Genomic DNA, 22850 nt, shown 5'->3' with positions numbered 1-22850 from the left:
TATATTCCCGTCACTTACAAGTGGATCCTCTGTCTATAATCTCAGCAACTTGTCCAAATGTTATGCATGAGCACCAACATGTTACGCAACCTATACATATCACGATATGATAGAAAGTTATACATGCATGTTTTAAAGTTATGTTTAGCAAAGAGTACAAACTATAAGTTGGGACGGATACGAGATATGGAACGATATTATTAATTAATGTGCTAACTAGAGCTAAGTTAAAAAAAATTCATAAATTCTCCCATAGACCAGTGGAATATGTATGTGGTTTTTTTTTTTTTTTTTTTATTAAAAAACATAAAATATATTTTATGTTTTTAAAAAAAAAAAAAATTTAAATTAAAATTTAATATAAATATAATTAAAAAAAATTTATAAATTTTTTTTAATTATATTTATATTAAATTTTAATTTAAATTTTTTTTTTTTTTTTATTAAAAAACATAAAATATATTATATATTTACGATCGAGAGTACTATATATATATGTGGTAAAGCACCTACAATTGCCGCAATCAGAAAAGCAGTCACACAGGCCAGTGGACCACGTTGATGGAACCAAACTTTCAATTTGCAGCGGGGGCACTGCCACCACCGGCGGTGGCGCCACAAACGGTTGAGATTTCCCCACTGAACCAGCCATACAAATTAAGTTGAAGAAAGTTCCTAAACTTAGCTAGGAATCTGGTATGTTAGCTATATTGAATGTGTAGAGCAAAATGTAGTTAGCTAGTCATGTTATATAGACACATTTTAAGTCTGGATGGATTCAACGGCTTGTTAGGGGGCAAACTTGTTGCCAAAATTAATCGAAGTCAACCAATGCCCAAAAATCAAATCAAATTAAACTCACAATTTGTGATTTTATATATCTTGACGGAAGTAACTATGGTCTTTTTAAAAAAAATTAAAATTACATGACTAATTATTTTGGTTGTCAACTATGTCATATATTTTTGCTTACATGTTGCTTTGCGTTCATTGGAGCAAGGTTTATCCCACTAATTATACCAATTCTACGATTTTTGTTTATAAATAATAACACGACTTATAAATTAGAAAGCCAATATTTTTATCTTTCGTTCGATTATTAGCGGGCCAAAACTATTTTAAATGTAAGTTAATTATTAGTGAATATTAGCTGGAAGAAATTTACAAAAATTAGGAATTTGAGATATATTTATTGACTAATTCTCATACTATTCACAATCCGATGTATTATGGATATCACAATCACCTATTTTTTAGAACACGACGTGGCCCTTTGATTAACCAAGGACGATAATCTAAATGTGAATCTGTCATGTAAATATTTTGACTCACATAGTACTTATTTCCCGATTCAGGAATCTAGAGATGACTCCGGTCATGTAACACTTTGATCAGTATATATAGCACTTATTTCTCTGTATCATATCCGACACCATTTTTTCATTCCCCGGGCTCAGGTCAACGCAAGCTCCACTGCACGACGGGCTTCTATAACAAATATTATGTATCCACCATTGTTTTATAAAAATAATCAAATTATCATATAAGTTTATTTTATCCTTTTATTTACTACTTCACACATTCTTCATAATCCAATGGGATGAGTCCACACATTTTCGGGTCGGCCCCAATGCCTTGCTAGTGGTAGATTTATTGCAATAATTTATCGAATATATATATATATATTAGTTGCACTTTAAATTGCACTAGTTGACCTTTCCTTTTCTTCGTATTTTATATATTTTTTTCAAAATCAATTATCAAGTATTTAATTAATTCATACCCACCTCCCTCAACTAATTATATTTAATTGGTAACTAGCCATTAAATTAGAATCATTCCTTTGCCCTCCTCAATTAATTTTTAGTTGTCATACACGCGGTTTGAAATTCCACGGGGACATTAGTTATTAAACATTCCGTTGATATATTTTTTCCTTGAATTAAAATTTAATTGTTGAGTGATAGTAATAATATAACACAAATCATTTAAACCGTACACCAACTTAAGCGATATGACAACTGTTTTCCTAACATAGATAATTAAGATTTTCAACGATCATCCTTCCGGTAATTGTAATTACTAATAATCAAACACGATATATATTCTCCAAAAACAATAATATGATCGAGTGTATATCGTTTTACCAAAAAACATACTTATAGATATACATTTACTTCCTCGCATAAAACGAGCTCTAAGAGCGTAATCAACATATATAAGATGTTTTCTTTCTTCTTTTTTTTTTTTATTTATTTTGGTTACTATATGCCAAAAGTGAGTTTTCTGATTTATTACCTTTAAAATAGTAACAACCAAGAAACTAAACTCAGGGGAAAAAAGTTAGGGGTACTGTGAAAATGGGAAAAAGGAAAGAAAGAAAACTTTTAAAAAATTATTTTATTTTATTTTATTTTATTGAAAAAATAAAAACAGTGAAATTAGATTCTAAACCTAGGTATGTTAACAAACCAAACCATTCTCGAGCTATTCGGAGCTCGGCTCGATAAAAAGTTCGTTTGTTAATCATATCAAACCAAGCTCAAACTTGATTTCGAATTCGATAATTTAATCAAATCAAGCTCAAGTTTAAAGATATTTGACTCTTGATCTTGCAAACCTGTTCATTAATAAGGTCGAGCTCGAGCTCAACTTGTTTAGGTGGTTCGTAAGCTCGAGCTCGGATCTTATTTTATTATTATATCTTTAAAGTCCCGATCTAATTCTTTCGTGGCTATGGAGCCATTAATGAGTTGTTTGTAATCGATGAGCCGAATCACAACTTGGGCTTTTTCATTGGAATGTTGATGAGCCAAAACACTAATTGGGCTTATTCATTGAAGTAGCCCAAATCTGAAAAATCTAAGCTGATGTACAATATACTTCGGACACTTCCTCAACGTCAAAATATGATATGCCATTTGATAATCTGGACTAAGACAGTGTCTTGCAATTTTATACTTATTCAATGTTTGTCTCCTTTCTTTGTCACCTATAATCATAATATGATGTGTGATAAGTTGGTTTTCGGTAGTGTTTGTTATAACTTATTTTAAGTGTTTTCAAGTTTTTAGTCAGTGAAATATTTGAAAATTATATGTATATGTTGAAAATCACTTAAAATAAGCTCTGGAAAATACTAACCTCGTGTGACATGACACACCCTAGTCTGCTCTTTGTAATCACATTTCTCATCTTACAAATTAAAAACAAAAATATTGTTCTTTATGGTTGACTGTATTTGAACTTCATCGTAATTATTATTCAAATTCATTGTCTTGCATTTTAATTTTGTTTATTTAAACAAGCCAATAAATTTGATATTCATCATCTCAATTTCAGTACCGATTGAATTACAACCCGAGTTAAATATGACAGAGGAAAACATAATGTGGGTGAAAATAACAACGTTGGTTAACTTGTAATTATGCTTACTTCCAAAACTACAATCATAGGTGCATTATTACAATGGCCAAAGTGGGGTTTCGACTTGCATCATTGATTGGGTCCATTGGTCAACACACGCCAACTATCCAAACAGCCTTAATTAATTATGTGATTTTGTTAATATCAAATTTATACAACAATTTTTAGTAAATAAAAAATTGAATACAAAAATTTCATTTATTAAAATCTCATGATAAATTCAATGTAAAATCTCATGATATAATAATAAAATCTCACGATTTAATTGTTGTAAATATCGTTGTACGATATTTTGGTTGTACTTTTAATATTATTCTTTGTTATTTGGTTAAAAATTTTGGTAGACATAATATTCCGACTATGGCAACTGCACTATTATCATAAGTTTGTGTGGTTTAGCACTCTCTGTTTATCCCTATGATATGGTGATGGGGTTAGGAGTTTCCACCTTGAAATTTATATCTTATTTCATACACACAATGTCACTAGACAAAAAGATTCGCCACACGGTTTTGAAACATAAATCAAACTTTAATAATTAATAATATATATATATATATATGAAAAGTGGCACTATTTGCTTTTGAATTTTGATTCATATACCATGGACCACCTTTGATTTTTGTTAAATCATTTTATATGTTAATCCTAGCTATCTTCTATAAGAGAGAAGTGGTCTCATTCCTAAACCGAATTTTCACCTCAGGTTGCTGTTAGCCTCAGTACTAATCTTTTCCGCACAGTACTGTATTCATTATTTCTTCGATGATTTTATTTATCTTTATCATTCAGGTATTTGCCCGATAGGATCCGTGTCCAAAAATTGTTGATGTCAAAAACTGATGTGAGACGATCTCACATGTCGTATTTTGTGAAACAGATCTCTCTTATTTGAGTTATCCATTAAAAATATTACTTTTTATGCTAAGAGTATTACTTTTTATTGTAAATATCGGTATGGTTGACTCATCTCACAGATAAAAATTCGTGAGACCGTCTCACAAGAGATCTACTCATTGTTGAAAAGCAAACATATGTTGTTTTTATTTTTCGATATAATTTATATTACAAACAGCTTATAATATGCATGTTCAAATAAATTGTTTAACAGCTTATAAGTTGTTTAAAAATTTCAAAAAAAAACTTATTTTAATATTTCAATTATCTAAAATATCCTTATAAATTATTAAATCTACCCTTTAATTTAAAATCCTAATATATAATATATAATTAAATACCATCCAAGAAAACTGGGGAATCCATTGCACATCCTCAGATTGCAACCTGGTTCTCTCTCTCTTGTTTATCAAGATTGGTATTCTAGCTTTCTTACGTTGGCTACTATAATTAGAATTTTCAAAAGTGACCAATTTTATAGAATTCAACTAGGAATCAAGAAATCATATTTATTATTGTTATAAGTCTCTTGTTTTTTTAGGAAAAATTACGTAATATTCGATTTAAAAAAATAGGTTAGATTTATCTATAACAAATTAAAATATATTATAAATAAATAATAATAATTTACAATCAAGATAGTAATTTATTCGATTATTTAATGTGTCCAAAGAACAAAAACATGTTCATTTATTATTGTGAAATGGTCCCCACAGTGAAAACACAGCTCACTTGCATTATTTTTTCACTCACACGCTCACTTTCTTCATTTGGTAAAGCAGATTATTTTGCGCGTTCTCCTTTTCCCCTTGCCTTCTCAAATTTTGATTCTCGCTTCTCTTTATGATATTCTTTCAATCCACTCCCGTTCCTTATCGAGTAAAAATTCTCTTTTCCTTTTTTTCGTTTAATCTGTCTGCTCGCTTTTTGTATTCGTGTACAGCCGATTGACTAACCCTCTGTTGCCGTGATGATAATGGGGAAGGGAAATGGTTTTGTTTTTCCCGAGGGATGGGGAAAAATTCAGTTATTAATGATGGGTTTTCTGTGAAAAGGGAAAATTTTGTTAATTTATTTTTTGTTTTTCTGTTTTTGGTGGTGGTGGTGGTGGTGGTGGTGGTGGTGGTGGTGTCTCATGTGTTTCCACGCAGTTCAGCTTGTGGGTTTTGTGGCAACGGTGTCCTTTTTAATGGTGTTTTGTTTTCTTTATCGTTCCGAGAAGACATTCTGCGTGGAACTGAAAAGCTTTTCGTTCTATTTTTAGGTTATTGATTCCGCTAACAAACCCTAGGTGGGGGGACCATATATATTATATTTTTTATTTTATTGGTATATTATTCTTATTAAGTATGGTAATTAATTGTTATTGACAAACAGCTTGTTTTTTAGCGATTTACTTTTTTGTATTAACTATGTTTTTGATTATGGTGGGTCTTCATCAATCGCTCTCCTGTTTGGAAAGAATGGTGCAGTTCCTTTACTGTATATAAGGTGTTACGGTGATACCCAGTGAATGATAAAATTATTTCCTAACTTTCGAGCATAATTTTATCACGCGTACCTATTTATCAAAACAAGAAATGCTCTGCTTTAAATGATAAGGTATGCCATCGGCGACACACACACAAACAGAGAGAAGTGACTGGAGTATTCTGTGATCGATTCTGGAGTGTTTGAATTGTGGAATTTGTTGGCTGATCTTTGTTTGATTATGATGGTGTTTAAGAGGGAGAACCTTTGGTTTTTTTGGGTGGTATTGATTTTTCTTGCTACTGATCGATTAAATCGTGTGTTTCAATAGTAAAAGTTAACCTGATAATTTCTTGAATCCTTTAGTTGTTAACTCCTTTTTTAGTCATACTTCCAAGAATATTGTATCTCGACACCATGTTAGTTACGCGAATTATTACTTCTTCTCATACTTTTTGATCATCTTCTGATCGTGTTTTATTTTTCATTCTCTGATCACGAGTCAGTTTTTAATTACCTCCATGCTCAAGAGTAATTGAGTAAACTGATTGATGAGCTACTGTTCTGAGATGGATTGGAATAGTAAGTGGGATCGCGAGAACTTTGCTGCTGCTTGTTCGAAACCAATTGACAGTTCCAAGAAGCTCCAATTACCGGATTGGATGATTGTTGATGATGGAGAAATGGATGCTGGATCATTCAATCTCTCATGGGGAGGTGGGAACAGTGGTGCATCTGGCTCTGATGGAGGTCATGGTTCCTCAGCAAAGAGCTCCGCATCGGCTTCTACCGACTCTTCTACTAAGGATAGCTTCAGGTTCATGAAATTTGAATGTTCTAATGGAAATTTTAGCCAGAAAATGGAATTGAAAGGAGCGGAGGTTTTTGGGATTTCTCCACCTATGGGAGCTGTTAGCTCTGTGGAAACTTTGATCGGTTTGAAACTCGGAAGACGGACTTATTTTGAGAATAGTGGAGTTGGAGGAAATGGTAAGATCGCATCCTTATCTTCGATGCCTACTCCATCCAGTAATAAACCCACGCCCAAGAAAACTAAATTTTCTGGTCAGAGTGCTCCAATACCGCGTTGTCAAGTTGAGGACTGCAACCTTGATCTTTCGATGGCTAAAGAATATCACCAAAAGCATAGAGTTTGTGAAAGCCATTCCAAATGCCCTAAGGTTTATGTTGGAGGCAATGAACGTCGATTTTGCCAGCAGTGTAGCAGGTACAAGACCTTCCAAGTGCCAAAATGTTTCACATCTTTGACTCTTGTCCATTTGTTGCACGTCTTGTAGCAAATGTGGGAAGATTTTAAAAAGTGTACAATTCTTGTTTCTGTTTGCAGGTTCCATAGTTTGTCCGAATTTGATGAAAAGAAACGCAGTTGTCGAAGAAGGCTTTCTGATCATAACGCCAGGCGCCGCAAGCCACAGCACGAAACCGTCCGATTTGATTCGACTAGGTTCTCATCGCCATTTCATGGTATTGAACTTGACCTTAATGTTTTGAAGTTTAGTCAACTTCTCTAGCAGGAAAAATTGAAAACTTTGTGGTCTGCTCTTGAACTCTGTCATACTTTGCTCAGTTAATGAATGTTTGATTTCGATTTCCAGGCACAGAAAGAAGACAACAGGTAAGTTTTCTACTGAACAATGCTCCATTTATTCAGCCTATAATCCCTGCAAATTCCATGGGGGATAGCTCGGAGTTCACCGTTACTAAAGGATATGCTTCGAAGTCTTTTGGAGACGGAGGCAGTGATGAGCCGCACGCTAGTGCCACCAAGTATTCCACTTCAGGGTTTTTGAATTCAGGTTGGTTTCCTATTTCCGGGCTTTCCTGTAATGATGTTCAGATAATTAATGCAATTTCAATAATTCAGGTTCCAAGATCACTTCCCACACAGATGCTGCACCGGAATATCATCATGCTCTCTCTCTTCTGTCAAGCAATTCGTGGGGTTCGGACGAACCAGAAGCCATGCCTCTCTCTTCATCAGAATTCTGGATGACCGGACTGCATCCCCGTGTGCCCACGAACTACTTTCAGGAAATGCCCGTTTTCAAATCTCCGTATGAAGCCGACTTCTATCCGAATGTTTTGAACTGATGGATCATCATATTCAAATATCACAACCATTTTATCGCTTCGGTAGAACTTAAATTACGGTTTTTGTGTTGGTCGTGAACAAATTGGGAATTCAGGGATTGTTCGTTATTTTATAATCTCGAATGCTCGCCTCATATTCTTTGGCTGTTTGATTCCAGCAGATAGAGTTCAATTATATTTTGATTGTGTTGCATTGCGTCACAAGGTTACATAACGTTACAAGCAGAGAGAGACGTGAGTTAGCACCGCTCCTTTCCAGAAGGTTGGTCAATGGAACAGAGATGAGTTTATGAACCAACTGGCCCCCTCGATTTTTATTTTCACGAAGATTTAGTGATAATGAAGTATTTAAGACCCATCCACATTAACTTCCTTCAAATATCTCGACCCTTTAATATAACATATTTACTTCGTTTGTAAAGATATTTTAAATTTTAAAAAAGATCGATATTTTAAAGAAAAATCAAGAAAGAAGAAAAAAAATAGACGCGAGAGGTTGAGTTAAAGATGCATTTTAAAATAATTTGAGATATGCCGACATTTATAAATATTTTATTTAATCGGAATGATACTTGGATCTCTTCAAGAAATAGATCATCGAAGCTTAGAAGGCCCACCTGTAAAAAATTTTGACATATACAACCTCATTATAGGTATCTTTGCTTCTTATCAGCCACGTTAAATATCTTACAAATTAACTTAATAAACAGGTGAATTCTCACATGTAAGTCTTCTGCATTTCCTGTCTTCTTCCATTTCAATCACTATCGCGTCCTATACCATAAATCTAAAAACAATGGCATATGATCGTGTAATACACATCAATTTATGTCGGCAAGGGAAAAAAAATTAAACGAATGGGGCCTCCTCTATCAAGTACTTTGGTAGCTCCACCAGCTTTAATATAATAAGGCCAAGATGGATTTAATTCGCATGCAGAACATTGCGGCAACCACCACGAACAATGAACACACAACTTAAACGATTTAAAATCGGAAAATTATATATTTTTTTAATCGGGGAAAAAATGAAACAATAATTGAAACCATGTTAAGAGTCAGGAAACATAAAGAGGGGGTTAGAAGGCACAGAGATCATATGGCGGTAACTGCCAACCAAATAGTATATTTGTTGAATAATAGAGCGATGGCTTTCCACATCGTGTAATCAAGAAAAGGGATGGTACCAAATTCAAAATGCATTGAGGAATAAACAGGAAGAAATCAAATTTTCCTCAAGGAAAAGAGCACCTACTATCATCATATTAAACCAGTCACAGCGAGAAGCACATCAACTAACAAATTTTTCACTACAAAGTTTGTCATTTATGGACGAAAAAGTGAGAAGGGTAGGCAAGAAGCCCTGAAAGTTTACCGAATCACCCTACATGCATTGATCTTTTAAGTGACACTGACACCCAAGACACAAAAGACAACGCTGCTCGAAGTTCATACTTGGACAACACGATTATTTAGGGAAGCTGAAGTACTACTCTCACTATACTCTTAATCAAACAAGAGATAAGGCGAAGCCATCTCAATCCACAAAATGTAATTGATTCACATTTTATAACGAAGACTGGGGAAACACGCCCAGAAAGCTACCACGGAGATAAAAGTTAAACATAAAAAATTTGAGACAGACACCTTGGAAGGATCAAACAAGAGCCAGCTGTTGATACAATGACCATACAACATTCGACCGACAAGAAAGGTCTGGTTAAAATTATAGAAGACATTTAGGGATCCTGTTCCTAAAGCAAAGATCTCTTCAACAGCACAGAGACTATTAAAACCGAATTGACCAATAGAATATAGCTGAAATGCATGTCTTCATACACTAAATATGCAATACCAGAGTACACAATCCTAGAGAATGGCAATCAATTTGTAAATCTAGCAGAGACAATCTTGCAGACACATGATGCAACTTCATAAGGTTATAGACCTTAGGATTCATTAGAGTTAATACACAACTTGACACGAATTGGGAGAAGGCATAACAACTTGACAACCGCTGCAACAGGACGATGACATGACTGACTTTCAGACACCCAAACTGAGCAACGCTGGACGACAAATCTGGAACTTCTCAACATGCTTAGTACTCACTGGAAAGTATACAACTGTAGTTAATTTATGAAAGGACACAACAAACTAAAATGAACGAGTAAACACTTTTAAGAATCAAAATAAACAGGAGATAAAATTTCAGCAACAGCTTCCAGCAAAAGTAGTGCTCGCGTGTAAATTTCCACTCTTGAGTGGTTTTCGAATTTGATACATGTCCGAAGAGTACCAAATGAAACAAGAAATTCATACATATTAGACGTGGAGCACAACAGACCTGATCATCTGCGCCAGCTGCCTCTGGCGGGGAGTTCACTGTATCGGCGGGTTTATCAGCTCCACAATTCTGTCTGTTACACTTGCTTCTGAAAGGATAGTTTATGTTGTTGCATTTTTCGCATTTCCAACTTCCCTCAGGCATATCTGGTTCTAAATCGCAAAATTAACCAATACATCATTAGGGTAGCAGACAATTATTATTTACCATTACTATTATAATCATTCACTGAACAAAGGAAAAATTATGCAATACATACTTGAATTTTTGTTAAATTTGGCACCCTGCATAAAGGAATTTCCAAATTACTTTCGAAACCAAAGAAATACAAATCAAGAAAAAAATCCATGTAAATCCATCCCTGGCAAAAACTATTTCTAGTATCAACTATGCAATTCAAAGTAAACAGGTGATACAAGAAACATGAGTTCATGGGTGGCAGACGATAAAGGTAGTAATTCAACCTGAGATCCAGGTTTAGGTGTGTTGCACTTCCTCATGTTGCAAACCAATCTAAATGAAAAATTGACATTGCCACATTTTGGGCAAGCCCAGTCACTATCACGAGTTCCATCTAAGATGATAAAAACATGTGGTGATTCAATAAAAAAACAAAATAAGTTCAGAAACCAGATTCAAGATTTACAACAAGGAGCATCTCGTACCACTAGCTTTCCTCTGAGAGCTATCTTCGGGGAAAAACCCAGGTCTAGGCCCCTATAACAGATTACCATCCCATGTTAAAAAACAGGTTACTGTCCAAATTACAAGTATTATTACCGGATATTTTTACCAGGGCAGGAAACAGGTAACCAGAATAAAAGCCATCGAGCATGCCTCTTATTAAACATCATAATGTGAGATCTTGATATAATATGGCTATTAACAGAAGACTACTACCAATACCCGAAAGTAGCAGACATATGTCGCATAATAAAACCCCTGATAACTTTTTTGATAGAGGTAAAAGAGAAGGTTCAAAAACACAAATTACCATGGCAGGGCTCATAGGCAAAGCCAGGCCATATCGGTCCATCAGCGGTGGCACACCATACATACCACCTGGAGAATGATTAGAACATGGATCATCAAAGAACACTATTACAGCATGATATTACAAGGAAATAAAGGACAGCGGCAAAAAATTCAAAGCACATTAGGATATTATCATGGTTGCTATAAGATTTGGTAAAAAGGAACCCCGATAAAAAAAAAACAATAGAGTACCATTTCCCATCAATGATCCACCAGAGTATGGAGGTGGACCAGATAAATGCAAGGGTCGATATGGGCTTCCACCAGACAGACGACTACCATAGTTGTAGTGATATGCCGAGCCCCCAGAAAATGGAACATCATAAGGAGGCATAGATGGTCCATTGAACATAGAAGAACCATAAGGCGATAGACCCATATACATTGAGGGTGTGCCTGAGCCAACATAGGGTGCAGCAGATGAGTATCCCTGAGGTGGTTGCATTGGCTTGACTGCAGATTTCTGAAGCAGATACTTTCGTAAGTTAATAAGGTAAAGACAACAAAAAATTACAGATCAGTGAAAGCAATTTTATTCAAATGTAAAAGAGTAAAACTTGCCCCCACAACAACAGATACATTGACTGAAGCCATAGTGAAAAAGCTATTTTGCTTATGATACTATGTGGGCCTGAATAAAATATCTAAACCAGTCGATGCTATTTTGCATATACCCTCGTTTCCTGGCAGAGAAGTCGAGAACTAAATTTTGATGAGTATTTCTTTTCTTGGTAAAAGGGAGGGTGTTTAAATGAAGATGTTCACATTTTTGTAATCAAAAAACATAATTCCAAGAACAACTCCTGCTGTCATACATACACAAAACAGAACGAAGTATCACACCAGACAAAAAAAACCCCTTGTGTAAAAATTATGATACCAAAACAACCAGCTCTTCATCATGCACACATGCGATCACAGATTCCTTTTAGATATGCAATTCTTACAGCATGGTGATCAGCTGGCCTAGGCTGAGTGCAGTTACGCATATTACAAGTTGTTCTAAACGAGAAATTCACATTGCCACAGCTAGGGCACGTCCAGTCATCTTCCCTCCGGCCACCTAAAAACACAACAGGCTCTAATGAATACCAGAATCATTGATAACATTCCAGGAACTTTTGTCCAGCTATATGACTAGACTGATATTACACAGCCAAAGATACACCTTCAAATTTGAGATAATTTGGTTGTAATTGATAAACCAATATCATTCAATACAATTTAACAACCAAGGTAAATCTCGGAAAAGGGCAGATATTTACGCCGGCTTACACATATATACTCATCCATTAGAACCAACAATTGTTCAAAAGACAAAGGCTGCCCAGACAACTCAATAAATGTTTGAGATTTTCTAAAAAAAATATGCCACATACAATTTGGAGCCATTTGGAGATTTATAACATATGAAACATCATTACAAGAGAAATCATCCCAAACCTAATATCTGATCCTTCACAACAATACCAACTAATAAGTAAAAACAGGAGAACCAAATTTCAGGACACCACAGACAATTACTCACTGGTATGAGCATAAATATAATATGCGCATGTATGACATGCAAAACAGACGAAAAACAGTTCAAATTACTTCAGGTGCTCTAATCTACAGATTGGAAATGCCTTATTTGGATTCCCATAGGCAACTTTTGGTCCGCCTTTACAAACTTAAACAAGAAATGACACGTCAATGGCATAAAACTTATACCATCAGTTCGAGCTCGCTTAGCTGCTGAAGGATTTCTGTTGTCCACCTGTAAATATAGAAAACACGGAGGATTTTCGATTAAAAATTAAATTAACAATACATAAAACGAGACCATAGGCAAATTTCGCAACACAAATCCTTGTCCCCATTTCATCAAAAAAAATTTCGTACAAGAAAAATAATAAATCAGAACTAGTGGCGAAAACTAACACGAACCAGTAGATGTAAACGAACAGTTTTCAAAAAAACAAAAATGTTACTAAACGAATCGATTTGGAAAAAATAATAATAATCAAAGTGATAAAAAATTGCATCACCTGAGACATTGCAAGAATAAATCTGAATAATTAGAGAGAACAAGAAAAATGTATTGCTTTGTATCGAGGGTTTTGCCACGGGAGCGATCTCGACGTTAGGGTAAGAAAAAGATGTCAGCAAGTTAACAACCCTTAATTTTTTATAAATATCCCAACTGTTAAACAAGAAGGGCCTAAAGGCCCGGATTATTGGTGTTGATAAACGTGATATAGATCAGGACGGCCCGATGACAGGTCACGAGTTTTGCATATGGAGCCGGTAATGACCCAGGCCCGGAGAATAAGCTCAGCCCATTTTCCTGGGTCCATGACCCACTGTTAATTTTATTTGGGTGAAAATTTGGGTTGTAATTGGATGAGTATATTAGAAATTATGGATTTCGATTTTTTTGACATTTAAATGAATAAAATTCAAGTTAATTCTGAATTAAATTTATATCAAGTTAAAAAAATTCCAATATTAATTGTAATATATTTCAAATAAACCCAAGGGCCAAGATTTAAATCGTTTCAAATTCTCCCTCGAAATCAAATCAATCAATTCAAACGCAACTCTGATTAATGAACACATTAAGATATTGTTTGGTATGAATGACAAGATAATGATTGTTTCAACATCTTTGTTCTATCTAGAATTTGACTCGAGTTCTACACTTGAAAGATGAGTACACATATATAAAGAAAATAATTAATTGCAATTGAACACTTAATTAAATTTTTAACATGGTTTGGATTTGATTGAACGAATCCAACTATCAATAATTATTTGACTGTGTCAAATCTTTAATCGTGTATTTCAGGCGATTTTATATAGATTAGCAATAAAGAATAGTGTCTTTCTTTTGACTTTTGAGCTACAAGAATGGGTTTTTAGTGAAAACATGAAAATATGCTGTAGAATATGTAGAAAATTTTGAATTTAATATGGAAATAACCTAGAAAATAGTAAGTTTCATGTGAGATGAGTCAACTCTGTCATATTTATAATAAAAAGTAATACTTTTGGTATAAAAAGTAATACTTTTTCATGGATAATCCAAATAGAACAATGGATCACAAAATTGATCAGTGAGACTGTTTCACGTGAGTTTTGTGCCTTGCATACATAAATATTCTTTCGTCAATGGAGACACAAAGCGCGAATGAGAAGCTAGGTTTAGCAATTGGGAAATTTTTTGATTTAAAATGAAGGGACAATTTCGTATTTTGCTACATATAATTCTTGATACTAGGGAATGATTGCTATACTATGTGAACTTCTTTTCCAATATGAAAATAGAAATAATCTATCACAATGACATTCAAAGTCCTTTAAAACAAGTCAAAACATGGACTACAAAATCTATCCAGACTTAATCAATCATACCAAACGGGCCCTATATATTTTTACAATATAACACTAACGTGACAACTATGATGTGTTGATATGTGTAGTATCATATCAAGGTATAATTCAAAATTCCAATGAAAAAATATTAAAATTTGCCGAAAGTTAAAAGATCCAAAAGTATAACCTACCCAAATCACAAAGAGAAAATATATATATGACAAAAGTTATAAATTTATCTTAAGTTTGATTTTTTTTAAAAAAAATTATTAAGCAATTACTCAAATTTTAGAAGCTGACAAAAGATTGAATGACTTAATACTTCTTTAGAATGAAGAGAAAAAGTTTTGAAACCTATGAAAATCTAAAAAAAATTTTTTTAAAATAAAAATAAATGTAAGTTAGTTATTATTATCAATTATTTATTATTATTGTTATCATTATGATTAATAAATAAAATCTAATGAGTTAAATTAGATAAGGTAATATCACTATTTCACACTTCATTAAAAAAATAGTTTAACATTGTTCAAAACTTAATTAGTTAAAATAATTATGNGATTTAGAAAAACTCAGTTTTGTTTGTTTCTTAAACTCATATTGTATGTTAACTTATTTTTAATTTAACTGAAATCTTAAAGCAGGTAAGATGCTTTTTCTGATTATAACAAATTGAATTTGATTAAAAAAAAGTAGCATTATAATCGTTTATTTATCAAATACTGCGAACTTCTCGTGTTTCCAACTCTGTGAATTTAATCACTTTTACAAAAATGTAATATTTTGCAAATAGACAATTAGGACGACAATCGAAAAAATAAAATAAGTTTATATAATTGGGAGTGGTAGATATATTAATGAATTAATTAATAGGGAATGGTATATAATTAGGACACACTTTGAAACAACTCATTAAGATGTGATTTATTAATGAATTAGCAGGTCTCTTGTGCAATGAATTCACATATCTATATCCGTGAGACGTGTCAATCCGATCTATACTCGCCGTTAAAAGTAATACTTTTGAATTATAAAATAATATTTTTAACTCAAATTAGCATATGTCACACATTATTTTTTCATAACGTAATTTAAAAAAAGTGATATTTTTATAGTAAAAAATAATATTTTTGATATAAAAATTAATATTTACCATGATTAATTAAGAGATTTCTCTAACAAAATTGATTCATGAGATCAACTTACAAAATTTTTTGTGACAATGAACTAGGTTTAATTGATAACTCAATTATTTATTTAATAATAATCACAACTTAAGGATATTTTAATGGAACATTAATTTATAGACAATCAAAAGTGGGTGTCATCTCATTATACCGTATCAAAATGATCAATCAAACTACTCAACTACGAGTAATTAAAAACCCAGATTCATAAACAATTGGTTGGATTGCGCACTTATTAGTTTTTTGTATATATAACCTACTTATAAATCCAAATATCCTTGCAGTAATTACTTGAATATAAAAAAATTTGATTATAAATAAAAATTCATCAATAAAAAAAATTATGAACACATGCATATACAATGATAATAATAATTAATTAAAAATAACAAAAACTTGTGTGAGACGATCTCAAGGGTAATATTTTGTGAGATTGATCTCTTATTTGGGTCATCCATGAAAAAATATTATTTTTTATGTTAAGAGTATTATTTTTTATTATGAATATCGGTAGGGTTGACCCTTCTCACAAATAAAGATTCGTGAGACCGTCTCACAATAGACCTACTAATTAAAAACAGTAAAATTTTATAAAGTTACTTCAATTATCTGTCAGTAATTTTTTTATGTTGAAAAGATTAATTTTTATGGTAAATATAAATACGATGATTCGTCTTCTCTTGTTTTATTATTTTGAATTATTCCATTAATTCATTATTTGTGAAATTTTTTAGATGCCGTGCGATGCGATAAAGGCACAATCTTCGGATCGGATCTTTCGTAAATCCACGAGGGCCAACATATACTTGAATGAAGGGTCATGATTCACCGGATATTAAACGTAAACCCAGTACTTAGCGTCATTTAGACTTAAACCTCATCTTTTAAAGATTTTTAATGCATTTTTCAGTAGTAGTACACTCTGTCTATACCTCGGTTCATTCCCCATCCAAACTCTTTCGTTTTTAGCCTAGACACTAATCAATGGAATCCTCATCTCTAGATTTCAAACGCCGTTGATTTGGGATAGCAATCCTTAGTTCCAACCCGGATTAACAAAGACCAACAACAGAAAATGGATAAAACCAATTATCAGCAGCCGCAATACAAGAAGTTCATCCCTGAGAAAACATGGTATCTTGCGCTTGCGGTGGTTGGATTGATCGGCGGCGTGATTTTGATATCCTTCCATCTAGGGACCTCGAGCTCATCCCTGCTCTCATGCGGCCGCGGGGGCGGCGGCGCGTGGGGAACAAAGAATTCCGGCAACGCGACGTCGCTCCAGATGGAAGCGATTCGCCACTACGCGACATCGCGTGTTGTCCCGCAGCAATCTTTCGCCGAGATCACCCTGTCTTTCGATGTTCTAACCACGACGGCGCCTTGCAACTTCCTGGTGTTCGGGCTGGGCCACGATTCGCTCATGTGGGCGTCGTTGAATTCACGCGGCACCACGTTGTTCCTGGAGGAGGATCCCGAGTGGGTTCAGACAGTGTTGAAAGACGCTCCTACGCTGAGGGCGGAGACTGTGAAATACAGAACCCAACTCTCGGAGGCAGATGAGCTGCTCCGCCATTACCAGCAGGAGCCCGACTGTTCAGTGAAAAAATCGTTCTTGCGCGGAAATGAGAAATGCAGGTACACCAACAAAGTTCTTCAATTCTCAGATGCGTTCATTGCAAATTTGTTATATTTTAAAATTTTTATTATTATTCCTCGAATTTTATAGATAATNCGAACCACTCGAGATATTTAAATGTCTTGTTTTTATTTTTGACAGACTTTTGTCTATATATATATATATATAGATTTACATTTTGAAAGAACATGTAATGATTTTAGAATTTATGAATGGATAGGTCACCTCCCACATGGATGTGGCGTCATGGGCAAACTTAATACACTAATTACATCTATAATTCTATTTGGAAATTGTGCTCGATAAAATAACTGATATATAAGTTATTAAATATGTACTCAAAAGTCTGAAACCACTACGAACTTTTAGGCATATCTAACCTTTTGATTGAATAAATACATCCTGATCTGAAGCTCCCAGTAGATCTATTTTATGATTTGTAATTTACCGGATATGATATAATAAAACTTAGATTTGTAAGCATGGTTGCAGATTGGCACTGAACATGCTATCAGATAAGGTGTACGATACGGAATGGGACTTGATAATGGTCGACGCGCCACGGGGGTTCTTCGCGAAGGCGCCGGGGAGGATGGCGGCGATTTACTCGGCGGCGGTGATGGCGAGGAATAGGAAGAAACCTGGAGTGACGCATGTCTTTCTGCACGACGTGAATCGCAAGGTGGAGAAGCAGTACGCGGAAAAGTTCCTGTGTAAGAAGTATTTGGTGAAAGCTGCGGGGAGGTTGTGGCATTTCGAGATTCCCCCGGTGGTGACGGCCACCGGCGGCGACTTCTGTTGAAATGCGCGAGGGGTGGGTGGAGTTTGCGTTATAGTGACTCACTTTTTTGTACGCATTTTTCTTGGGAAGAAATACTTTTTTTTTTACATGGAAATATCCTAGAAACGTCAACCCGTGGTTTGATAGGGGATGTGTGGAACAGATGAGAAAACTGTGAACCAATTCGGGAAGCTGACTTTTAATATTTGAATCTCAACTAATTTACAAAAAATATTTATCTCCAAAATCCCATGGTTAAGTCAAGAAAGCCCAGCACTCCCACTCTAGAATTGTCGCCCAATTACGCTTTGTGAAATCTGCAAGTACCAAAACTCCACCCAGCTCCTCATACACAAGCTAGAATTTCAGAGGCAACTGATCAAAGAAAAAGTTTTGTAAATGAGAACAAAAATGAGATGCTTCGACTAAATTTCATGAATTTTACGGTTTAAAAAATCTTTATTTATAGTCAGAATTCGAGATTTTATATGTATTTAAATATCTCGCTTGCTAATTACAAGTCCAAAATTGGTAAAATATCATAATTATTGAGGTTTGAAGTATTAATAAAATATGTACACGCGTTATGGCATGTTTTATTATTATTTTTAATTTGATCAAATAATATTAAACAATTAACATGAAAAAAACCATCCAATAAAGTGAAATTGATCTCAGATCATTACATGTAATTAGACACAGAGTTCGAAGCAAAATACGGAAAGAACCACGAGCCACATCCCTTCCCCTCACCAACACACTCTATTATAAATATTAAATTAATTTAAAATAAATATTATTATTATTATTGTTGTTGTAAGTGAAAAGAACGTTTACTGGGAAAAAGAAATTAATTTTTAAAGGAACATAACTTGTAAATGAAGTCGTGGTTTGATAGTGGATGTATAAACGAACGAGAAAATGTGAACCCATCGAGAAAGATAACGTTTGCTTTTTTTTTTTTTTTATTATTTTAATTGGATCTTAGCACCTCATATCTATATTCTATAATTTTTATTCTAAATATGAACAATTTTAAAGTTTTGAGTTTATAACATAAATTAATAATGTGTTGGGTTATTGTCAACTAGTTTCAATAATTTTTTATATTAGTTATTTATTAGAATGTGAAATAAAGCCAAATTTTTTACGTCGGTTATTTGTATATCAGTTTTGGATTAGAGATATACATAGAGATTGCACTAAATATTAATAGAGTTTATGTTGTAATTGGGCCTTGAAATGGTATTATTAATATAGCAATTTGCTAGATCCTAAAGAGATCAATTTTAAGCTATTTACGTGTTTTTAATTTTATCAATTCTCAACTCACTTTTATGTATTAAGATTAATATACAGGCATATAGTTCATAAGATAATCTCAAACCACAAAATCTATTTTAGTTCGAGTTATGCCTTAAACACAATATTTATCTCTAACTTATTTACTTCAACTTACACAAAAAAGAATATTCCCGGACTATTTTTTTTTTATAATTTTACCTACATTATTTCTTACCTTGTATTTAATATATTTTTATAAATTTCACAATATATTATGATTATATTTATTAGGATATAAAATACTATATTATTAATAGATATAATTATTATGGATATTAATTAAATTATATAAAATATGAATTAATACACATAAATTATTAAAATTGACAAATAAGTTCGATACATAAAATTCAATTAAATAACATGATATATTATATATTAAACATTCCACTATAACAGTATCATCTTTCAGATTAAATTATTTATAATCTTTACAAATTTAAAAAAAAATAAAAAATTAATAAAACTTTTTCACCTTATAAACTTATACAAGTACTTGTAGAACTAATCAACTTTCAAAAATGATGTTGTGGATAATTTTGAAAATAAATTTTCATTTGGACCTTCTTGTAGAAGAGAGAAAACTTATCATATAATAATTATTCACCATTACCAGAGTACCTAAAAACTCTTAGCAATCCATACAAGAAAAAAAGATACAATTTTCATCTCGATCCATGTTCATCCATATGTTAATCAATCATAATATTAAATTTATCAGTATATCTACACATGTTGATCTTCCATATACAAGAAGAAGAATGTATAAAATTAAAAACTCAATTTGGATTTTGATAATTCCTCCATTAATTGAACATCAAACCTTACAAACAAAGCTAAAAATCCATCTCACATTTTTAACTGAATGATCTCATTATTTCTCAGGTCAACTCGAACTATGTAGAACTCGCTGCAGTATCAAACGAGTTCTTCCTCACTAAAAGACAACTAATCTTCGAAGGCTGAGCATGAGCAACATCGACCACGCATGTCACGAAATCGGGTTGATGCAACGCCAACGCCAGCCTATCTTCCCCCAACTCTAGCCCACTTGCATCAAGTAGCACATGCCAAGAATTCCTATGAGCTTCTGATATCCAATGCATTGAAGATCGAGCCCCGTTCGTGCACGCTGGATACGCGAAAAGTCCCTTTGGAGTATACTTACTTTTTCTCCTAAAGTATTGGCTAAGTTGTGATCCTTTGATCCTCAAATTCAGCCATGTCTCTGGTGCAGATATTGCTTTCGAATCTTTAGATGAAACAAAATTTTTTACTGAATCAGTCTCTTCTCCAAGAATTGTCAAGTAGTAATTCCCTCTGAAGAAAGGGTATGATTCACCGATCATCACCATTGATTCTTTTACATTTGCTGTGAATATGACCAGGTATTCCTCTTCCGTCAATCCACAGTCTTGCAAGGCTCGGTTTCGGGCTTGGATTTCCGGGATGGAGATAAAGTTTCCCTGGAAAGAGGTCTTTTTTGCGAGGGTTTCAAGTAGTTTCGAGGGTTCTAACTGGACCTTGCACATTTCGTTGTTAGAAGTAAAAGAAGGCGAAAAGAACGAATCCCGGATCATTTTCTGGGATCTTTTCTTGTCATCGGACATGGGTTCCGAGGAATCTTCGTTGATACAAAGTTCTATTTTATCAGTTTCTAAATCTTCAACTAAGCCGTTGCAGTATTCAGGATACTTTGCAAAGACATATTGCTGCACATATTGCATTTCGCTTGGGGTTATGGGGCCTGACCATCTCAGGTCAAATCCAGGCAGAGTTGATATTGCCTCCGCTATTAAGTGCGGCGGAATCATTCTATTCGGTTTCTGTTCAATAAAATTAAATACACTTCTATGATAAATTTGCATAAAACAAGAACAATGGCAAGCTTGACAGGGAAATCAATTCATATTTCTTCCAAAAATAAAATACATCAGGCTCGAAATCTGAAAAAAATACAATAGGTTGACTGAACTAATTACCTTGATCACCATGCTGCTTGGCCTGCTACTTTGATTTGGTGAGTTGGGCAAGGATACATTCAAAGATTCTCCTTCTTCACATTCAATTGCATTCTAGTAATACACACAATTTTTTTTAAAAAAATAATTATTACATATAAAAGGAAATGAAGCAACAAACCATAAAAAATGATACGTGCCTTGGATTCTCCATTGATAGGACTCCGCTGTTCTTCGATGTTTTGTAACATGATTTTCTTTTTGATCTGCACTTGCTAAAAGAATGCAAATGTGGATACAACTAATTAAGAGAAACATTAATATATACGAAAACATTATGATAAAACGACGTGACAAACAGATAAACGCCGCCATAGACGACATCAAGATGACCCACAACTTAGAATCATTAAATTTTGTTTTATGTGATAATTAATACAACTTTGGTTTAAATATTATTTTAAGATGAAATATGTGTACTTCCCCATTAAATTTAATTTCGCTGGTCGATTTATTTAAATCATCACAAAGTTTTAAATAATTTTCGATCTAGGACTTTTATTTAATGCCAACAGTAAGATTAATCGATGCTCTAACTTTGTGTAGTATTTATGGAGAGAACATTTTCTGCAACATTTTATGTGACATTGTCAGGTATAGAGTTTGTATTATTGCCGGTGCGACAAATTTATAATTATGATGCAGTTAAAAATCGGTTGAAAACTGATATATATGGCAATCAATTATTATATCATAAAATATTAAAAAAAAAAATGGCAGAAGATTTTCTATCGTATTTATCATAAGTTGGAATTGAAATTTGACAAATCACTAATTAAAATACATTGAATTTTAGCATAAAATTGACCAAGACTTGTGCCTACGAGTATTTACCCATCAAGTTCGTGATTAATAAACAAAAATTAAGAAATGAATTGCATAAAAAAAAAGGACAAGTGGTTTCAATTTATTTATTAATCTTGATAATATTTAATAATGATGACGAGTTAGCACCTAAATCATTGTCATTAGAGATGGTGACAATGTAAGCAAGTGATTACCGTTAAAAGAGAAGGGTTTGGGCCTACCCATTGTTGAAATTTATTGCACCAACAAAATAGGATTATTTTTTTAATAATATAGACTAAGAAAATTGATGCCCTTTTACAAATAAATTTTTTAGTATAAGTTCAATTATTAATTGATCGGAAGCATCTTCAGAATTTGAGCAGAATTATGCTATCAGCCAATGAAATATTAAATATTTTATTTAGAGGAACAATTTTTTTTGGTCA

General features: G+C 33.3%; 4 protein-coding genes across 6 annotated transcripts; 2 read left to right on the top strand and 2 right to left on the bottom strand.

Moving 5' to 3' along the window:
* Positions 1 to 5055: 5055 nt before the first annotated feature.
* Positions 5056 to 8098, top strand: LOC140990263 (squamosa promoter-binding-like protein 12). 3 transcript variants are annotated; one of them, XM_073459869.1, is made up of 5 exons: positions 5056 to 5202; positions 6300 to 7021; positions 7142 to 7278; positions 7410 to 7610; positions 7679 to 8098. In XM_073459869.1, exons 2-5 carry the CDS (start codon positions 6345 to 6347, stop codon positions 7903 to 7905), a joined length of 1242 nt encoding a protein of 413 aa, XP_073315970.1. In that variant the 5' UTR covers positions 5056 to 5202; positions 6300 to 6344; the 3' UTR covers positions 7906 to 8098. The 3 variants fall into 3 exon arrangements, with proteins under 3 accessions (XP_073315970.1, XP_073315972.1, XP_073315971.1); XM_073459871.1 differs by lacking the exon at positions 5056 to 5202 and adding an exon at positions 5209 to 5614; XM_073459870.1 differs by lacking the exon at positions 5056 to 5202 and adding an exon at positions 5624 to 5925.
* Positions 8099 to 9691: 1593 nt separating this feature from the next.
* LOC140990606 (ranBP2-type zinc finger protein At1g67325) lies at positions 9692 to 13458 on the bottom strand. Its single transcript, XM_073460383.1, has 10 exons — positions 13317 to 13458; positions 13000 to 13045; positions 12234 to 12349; positions 11479 to 11749; positions 11246 to 11313; positions 10917 to 10968; positions 10716 to 10825; positions 10511 to 10535; positions 10252 to 10403; positions 9692 to 10015 (listed from the first exon to the last, which is right to left on the bottom strand). The coding sequence occupies exons 1-10, from the start codon at positions 13323 to 13325 to the stop codon at positions 10013 to 10015; spliced, it is 852 nt and encodes a 283-aa protein (XP_073316484.1). The 5' UTR covers positions 13326 to 13458; the 3' UTR covers positions 9692 to 10012.
* A 3250-nt stretch (positions 13459 to 16708) lies between these two features.
* On the top strand, positions 16709 to 18448 carry LOC140989148 (arabinogalactan O-methyltransferase 1-like). The gene is made up of 2 exons (XM_073458263.1): positions 16709 to 17468; positions 17962 to 18448. Exons 1-2 carry the CDS (start codon positions 16906 to 16908, stop codon positions 18269 to 18271), a joined length of 873 nt encoding a protein of 290 aa, XP_073314364.1. The 5' UTR covers positions 16709 to 16905; the 3' UTR covers positions 18272 to 18448.
* Positions 18449 to 20284: 1836 nt separating this feature from the next.
* LOC140990542 (uncharacterized) lies at positions 20285 to 21894 on the bottom strand. Its single transcript, XM_073460276.1, has 3 exons — positions 21756 to 21894; positions 21577 to 21669; positions 20285 to 21420 (listed from the first exon to the last, which is right to left on the bottom strand). The coding sequence occupies exons 1-3, from the start codon at positions 21804 to 21806 to the stop codon at positions 20491 to 20493; spliced, it is 1074 nt and encodes a 357-aa protein (XP_073316377.1). The 5' UTR covers positions 21807 to 21894; the 3' UTR covers positions 20285 to 20490.
* Between the last annotated feature and the right edge of the window lie 956 nt (positions 21895 to 22850).

Source organism: Primulina huaijiensis, chromosome 12 (genome assembly GCF_012295235.1).
Source record: "Primulina huaijiensis isolate GDHJ02 chromosome 12, ASM1229523v2, whole genome shotgun sequence".
In the NCBI taxonomy this organism is placed as follows: Eukaryota; Viridiplantae; Streptophyta; class Magnoliopsida; order Lamiales; family Gesneriaceae; genus Primulina; species Primulina huaijiensis.
This window is presented reverse-complemented; position numbering and strand designations above follow the sequence as displayed.